General features: G+C 42.5%; 1 protein-coding gene across 3 annotated transcripts in view; it reads left to right on the forward strand.

The window, feature by feature from the left end:
* LOC116705926 (glutamate receptor ionotropic, kainate 2) overlaps positions 1-6989 on the forward strand; it is a 77068-nt gene continuing 70079 nt past the window's right edge. For all 3 annotated transcript variants that reach the window (XR_004336088.1, XM_032542403.1, XM_032542405.1), the window contains exon 1: positions 1-567. Coding sequence is in view for 2 of the 3 variants with exons in the window: in XM_032542403.1 (XP_032398294.1) it covers positions 444-567 (124 nt within the window). In the remaining variant the exon portion in view is untranslated. The remainder of the gene's footprint in view (positions 568-6989) is intronic.

Below are 6989 nucleotides of genomic sequence, written 5' to 3' on the forward strand. Positions count from 1 at the left end.
CTTGGCTCGACGTCAGAGCCGGTGCAGCAGTGCAGTATAATGGGAGCGCAAGCAACCCAGAGCGCCTCATAGGGGGCTGTATATCGCTGCTGTATCCTCTGCTTGGCGCTCTCTTGCCCCTCTCCAAACCCTCTCCAGCACCTTACCTACAGCCCATGCTTAGGCTCCCCCCTCCCCACTGGATCCGTACCCTTCGACATGGATGTCCCGCCGTCCCTCGACCGGGAGGATTGTTGTTTCTTGGCGCAGTGAAGGAGGAGAAGGGGAAGGAATCATGCCGGGACTGCTAATGGATTTAGGGAAAGCGCGAGTGACCATGCCGTGATCTTGCGCATCCAGGGCCGCCGTCACCCTGCCTTGCCCAACGAGCGTAGAAGAATTTCGGGGGATTCGAACCCGCGCACCGGGGGGATTAAACCACTGTGCATTTTTTTAAAAACAACATGAAGATTACCTCCCATCATCTGATGATAAGCAGTCTCGTTTTCAGGTCCAACCTCAGGCTGATCCCGCTTCTGCTGCTGTTTCTTGGTTACTCTCGCGGGATGCCACACGTTTTAAGATTCGGTAAGAATCTGTTTGTTTACACTACGCTATCATCTGGAACGACGTGTGATCACACGAACTGCTTGTATGATTGTCGTCAGTGAATGAACGAATTGATCACGAGATGCAAAAGCCGATGTATCGAGACATTTGGTCCCACTCTTGCCTTGTCTTTAGTGTAGAGTTGGCAAAACAATCGGACTTGCGCTCTAAAGAATCCTATTTGTTCATGGATAGTTTACAGTTGTATCGTTATAATCTAAATAGGTTTTGTAACATTATTTTTAGCGAGTGCATATTACCATCAAGGATGAAAGGTGTTCCACGAACCTTGGAACCAGTGTTACAGTAACTTTGAAAGAGAAAAACCCGCAGCGGTTCACGGATATGGGCAGCTGATAAACTGAAGAATCACTACCGGACTCGTTGCTCACATTTCCCCTCCGGTATCCTCACGTAGTCTTGTATCTCCACGGCCTTTTCCTGCCGAGTCCTCAACATGTTCTCTGCTGTAAATGTTTACATGTGAACATTACACCCGGAGTGCGGATCAATTCCTCTGATCTGTCACAAGGGTAATCGATACGGCGGGCAGTAGTTTTTATTCTTAATCCCACAGAACCGCTATCCCACTAATCCCAGGGGGGTTGTCTTTGTATATCATTTTACCATCGTTCCGGTTCTCAGTAGTGAATTGGTTTGAAATGTAACAGTTAAATGCATTAACCGAAAATCATTTCTGATAGTTAAGTGTAGCTCATTGGCCTAAACATAGCCACTTGTCTTCAATAACTAGAATACCGCATGGCGGAATTATTACATGAATGCTTTTATATTAAAGTAGTTCTTTAACAGTTGTGCCATACGGCACCTTGTTGCTGATTCATAACTTTTAAATTGTGCTGTTAACGCTTGTATTCATCTTCTAAAATCACTAAACCAAAGCCGCTCTAGGTTTCCTTTGTCGTTTAATTAGATCCCTCGCAGGATGGCTGTTTTGCTTTTTTTTATGTACAAAGAGCATTTTGAAGTGACATGAGAGCCCCCCCCCCCCCCCCCCCCCACGACAGCGGATGTCATCAAGTGTTGACAACACATCCTTACAATCACCAATTCCCCAGATGGTCCTGTTTAAGAGTCAGGCCGCGTCTGCAATAGCCGCCGCTATGGCAACGGGATGTGCTTGTCTTCCTGCTGCATCCTCAGCCCGATGAGCGCTTTCCCGTCTCACACTTTGTCTGACTGTCGCCGGACGTCTATTCACTAATCCTTAGGAGACGGCGAAGTCCATGTTTATAATAATAGCATTTGACACGAAAGTTTCCAAGCCGGCAAATAATGAGTACATTCCTGGGAAAAGCAGTGGGAGGGGAACAACTGATAAGATCTGTTAAAGCTTGGAGGGAATTTGGGATTTTTGATACCATGGTTATTTGACAATGTCAAATAAGTTTAGAATCCGTGTTACTATTGACTGTACCTCGCCATACGTCGAGTTTGCGGACACCCTGCACCTGTAAGGCATCCGGCATCAATAGCACGACAGACATGACCGTGCGAGATAGGAGTTGGTGCATGTTACTGAGATCTTTTGCTCTGAGGTATTCAAAGCTCTTGCTTGATTTGGCCCGTGTTCTGGACGGTGGCAGTAGAATAATACCGGAGCAGCTGAAAGTCGGCTAAAAAGACAGGTCTCTGTCCATGGTCCTGATCTAGTGGCCACACGAGCCACTGATCCTCCAGTTCAGCACTACGGACAGCGACCCAGGCAATGCGACCTGCTGCCTGTTGCTGAACTGGAAGCTCAATTATAATATATATATATATATATATATATATATATATATATATATATATATATATATATATATATATCGATATACTATATTAAATATATAATGTAAAAGCTTTAGTCTCTGGGTTTTTGTACAACAATTCTCTGTCAGTCAAGTAGCATCCACTTCACATATTTCCATTGTATGATATCTCCATTTCGGGTAGTGTAATTTATTCTCTTTAGAAAAGACGATACGCTGAGTTTCCGAAAGATAGATGAAGATAGGCTTGTGTGTGGGTGATTTTATCGGAGGAATTGTATGTCAGTTTGTGTTTGTGCGTGTAGTGTGTGAAAGAGAGAGGAGAAAGACAATAATGACGTGAGAGACAATAGAGTTCATTGGTCCCTTTCCTGTGCATTTCCTGTCCTGTAGGGTGTGCTTGCTCAGCAGATACTCCCAGCTGCTCCGGCAGGAGGCTGGCTAAATGAGGAGGTCAGCTCCCCTGGGTCTGTCTGTTCCCTTCCTAACCCTAAGTTCCATTCTGCCCAGACAGGCAGCTCACATTGTACAACCACTGTTCTCCTGTCAGGCTGAGACCTTTAAACACAAACTAACACACAGACACAGAGTGTAACACCAAAGCCTAGTCAGCCCTTTGTATTCATAGCATCGGCCTTACCTTGTACAGTGTGACAAGAAGTGTTCTGGCCACCAGCTGCAGGAAAAAATGCTGAGCTAATTTCCACACAGAAATGAATTATTGTGTCCAATGTTCCTCATTTATAAATCTTACAGGTAATTGGTTTACTTTGATAGTGAAATGGGCCTGGTGCAGCCCTTACAAAGTGTATTAAGATACGCTTGAGATAAGATTCTCTTTTTATAATAAGTTTACATTTGCCTTTTGGGAGCACTGACAGAGACTGCGTAGCTACTGATACTGCTAAGAGTCTCCCACAATAAAATATTTTCAATTGGGTTTTCTCTCCACGTTCACCAGTAGGCAAAAGAAAAAGTGTAAAAGGTCCACTTGCAACATGAAATGTAACAGCTTTGTTGTGTGGCACGAAGAACCGAACTTGGGTTGGAATTTGCAAGCTCAACCTGTTAGAATCCAGTGAGGGTAAAATTCAGGGTTGCATTAAAGGCTGTAGCATTATGTGTCTGCTAACTGGTAGGCTAGAATAAAAGGAGCTCATTTTACATTCTTCCATGGAAATACATAGCGCTGCTATACGTACATGATCTCATTTAGCTGTCCATCGAACAAATGCTCAGTCACACAATCAATGCTACATCCCATCTTCCGTTCCATCAAAGCTCATTGAGGTTTGCTTACAGACGTGTCTAATTCATAAAACAGTGCAAGGAGATGTTGAACAGAAGGGAAATCAACAATGAAATGGAGACAGTGTTTAAATCCTGATGACCATAGCTGGTCTGCGGTTGTGAAGTTCGAGTGATAACATTATCGCCTCCATCTTCAATCCGCATTGGTATATGCAGTATGTCCCTGGGCTTTCAACTGCTGCTAAAAGCATTGTTGACTCAGAGGTGCTCATTTTATTTGCTTATTTCCTGGTTTCTATTTTCCAATACAGACATGTCTGACATGACTGAAACACTACATTGTTTTTCATTTTGGAAAGGAAATCAAAACATTTTTTCAGTCCTCTTGCAAAATGCACTAAGCTACGTTTATCTGACTTCTTCCAGTTGCTGTGCACGGATTGCATTCCTAATATGTAACACTCTTTTCATTCCCTCAACTGTTTTATGCCGGCGGAATTACAAGGTTGTCAAGAACAAGCAAGGGCAGAGGGAACAAATTCAAGGGGAGCTGCTCGTTAATTGACTTTATTTGCTTTTTGCTTTCTGCCAGCCTGAATTATCACGATGCAAGTTTAGTTTGGGTTTAGCAGGAATTAAGGATAACACCCTGTACCCTGGCCGACTGCCTGCACGTTTACAGCAAACACATTTTAAACAGGCACAAAGCTGCTTAAAAATATTCATGTGTCACTTGGCCGCACTATAGCTTATAGAAACATGAAACTATCTCCTCTCTACTGGCACATGATTTCCATGGTTTAAAAATATCCACTGTGGGTTTCAAGAACAAAAAGAAGATCTGTCTTACATTAGCATGCTGCACCACACATTGGCTTGAAGCAGGGAAGCTATCTAGATGGATTCCTTAAACATGTTTACATTCCTGAGACTTTGAAGGTCTTGCTGTCATGCCTCAATTACAAAAGGCTCAATGGCGATTAATTTGGTGTGCAGATTTCTTCGCAATTTTAAAATGGAAAATACCTGTGAGGTATGAAATTAGTTTTCCTGTTGTGCTTAGTATTTAGTCATTTTTTTGAGATTTACCTGCTGCATTGGAAAAGATTATTTGCATGAAGGAGGCTTTAGATGAGTGACCTTGTTTGCAGGAAAACCAGTTCTAGCATAACTGCCTCCTCAGACATATTATCTATTTTTAAAAATCAAAGTCCTATTCTACTGACATGTGGAAGTCGGCATTGACTTTTAGAAACTGTCCCTCGAGAAGAGCCCAGCAACATGGCTGGCTGGCTCGGAGCTGAAAACCACTCACAAGTAATCTTTTGTTTTTACGCATATTTTAACACATGTGGAGCTGTCCTTTTCACAATCCCACCAAGGGAGATGGAAGAAAATTTGAAGTCAATGAGAGGTGTAAGAAAAACAAGAGTGTTTGTTAGAGAGGGGGGAAAAAAACAGAGAGGGAGGGGGAGTCGGTGTAAAGTGTGAGTGAGAAGAGAAACAAAGATACAAAGAAAAGATAGATTAGTTTGCCTCTGAGCAGTCCACTCTCAGCCCACTCGCAGTCGTGGTCTTTTATTACCGTTTTCTGATGGTTTTCTGTGAAGAGAGACAGTGGAGTGTGTTGTGGAAATATAGTGGGATGCCAGGAGTCATGCACTGCAGCTCTAAATAAATGTCAGCAGTGTATATACTGTTTGCAAGCTGGGACAACAGATATGCAGAAAATAGCTTTTACAGGAAATAAAAACAGTGCAAAATATCCATAGGTCCCTTGGGGAAATAAACACAAAATGCATTCTTATTAGGATCTCATGAATTTATCGATATAGACTTATTATGTATTTGGCTGTCTCCACTTCCAGTAGACTGAAAAATGGTGGGAATCGGAAAAAAATCAATATGTTAGTATTTCTAAGAGGACTAATGGAAAAAAAGGAAGAAACTGGCAGCATAGCAGTTAACCAGTGCCAAGTCCCGGATGGATGGCCCCCTCCTGTGTGTACCTATCACAAATTACCATCTGCGAGAATGCTAACATATAAAACTAGAGAAAAGAGGAAACGTGTACTATAAGAAGGATGTTTGGGATTGGATTGCTATGTCACTGTGAATTAATGACGATTTTAAACAGCCACAAGCTGCAGGGACTTCTGTGGGCCTGTATATGGTTTTGATGTAGACATTATCACATTTCTGTCACAGATCTGACACATTCCAATCTCAGTAGGACTATAATATTTCCTCTCTGTGTGATAAACGTTTGGAACTGGCTGCGTTTTATATGGTGTAATATATTTATATAATCTGCAATATCGTGACACGCTTTGCTTTATGTGTGGGAGAAATTTGTGAGACAATTACCCTCATTGGCGCTCAACTGTTGTAATTAACAATTAAGTGTTTGCATATATGGAAGGAAACAAACATGGCTTGTCAATGGTTTGTTATGGAAGCTTGTTATAATGCTGATTTGGAGCCGGGGTTAATGTTTACTGTGTATTTGCTCTAATTAATAATGCATGTAAGAGGTCATTTGTTTGTTTCTATTGCGCTCACTGGGAAATATGTATAATTTCATCCATACAACGATAAATACATTTAATACTGCGTGAATTCCAAGCAGGCAGTAAAGATTTTTGGAGGCACATATACTGTAAATGAAAGCACCGACGTACGTGGGATTCAGAAGTCAATCGATTACAGAAAGCCGTCCTGTTTTGGCTACGATGTGAGGCAGCGATCAGGTTAGGATGTGGTGATTCACCTTCATCTCCAGCCAGCTGAATAAAGGAGTAAGAGGGAAAACGGCAAGCGACTGACTGAAAGAGAGAAAGCAGAATTCGTGTTCCCATTGACAGCACAGTCGGACGGATGTATGACCGTTTCTCTGTGTGAACCAAGGACACGGGGGGAAATGGGCTCTGTGGGAGGACATATTGAGGCAGGCTTACCTAAAATCATGTTCTTTGAATCAGCATGGCACTCTATTGTCCACGATCCACAAGGGCTATGCAAAACGTCCCCCTGCTATGTTTGAATTTCATTTTCTGTCCTTTCCTTTTCCCTTACAGGATTTTTAAGTGTTTGTGTGGCTTTTTCTAAATCAGCCTTCCAGCATTTTCTTTAGAAAGTATTTGTGTAAGGAAAGGTGAGAGGAGTGGAGAAATGCCGTATGCGCAGGGAAGAAAGCTTTTGTGTCCGCTTTAGCTAATGAAAACGGAGGCAACCATGAAAGTTCTTCCCTTAGTTGGAGAATTGAAAGAATTAAAACAAAGCTGTAATTCTAAACCAACTGCGTTGTTTGGCTGCAGTAGCTTCCAGCAGGTGCTGTTGATAGTTGCCTACACTCATAGCAACGTTTGTTTGATA

This window comes from Etheostoma spectabile, chromosome 18 (genome assembly GCF_008692095.1).
Source record: "Etheostoma spectabile isolate EspeVRDwgs_2016 chromosome 18, UIUC_Espe_1.0, whole genome shotgun sequence".
NCBI classification, from domain to species: Eukaryota; Metazoa; Chordata; class Actinopteri; order Perciformes; family Percidae; genus Etheostoma; species Etheostoma spectabile.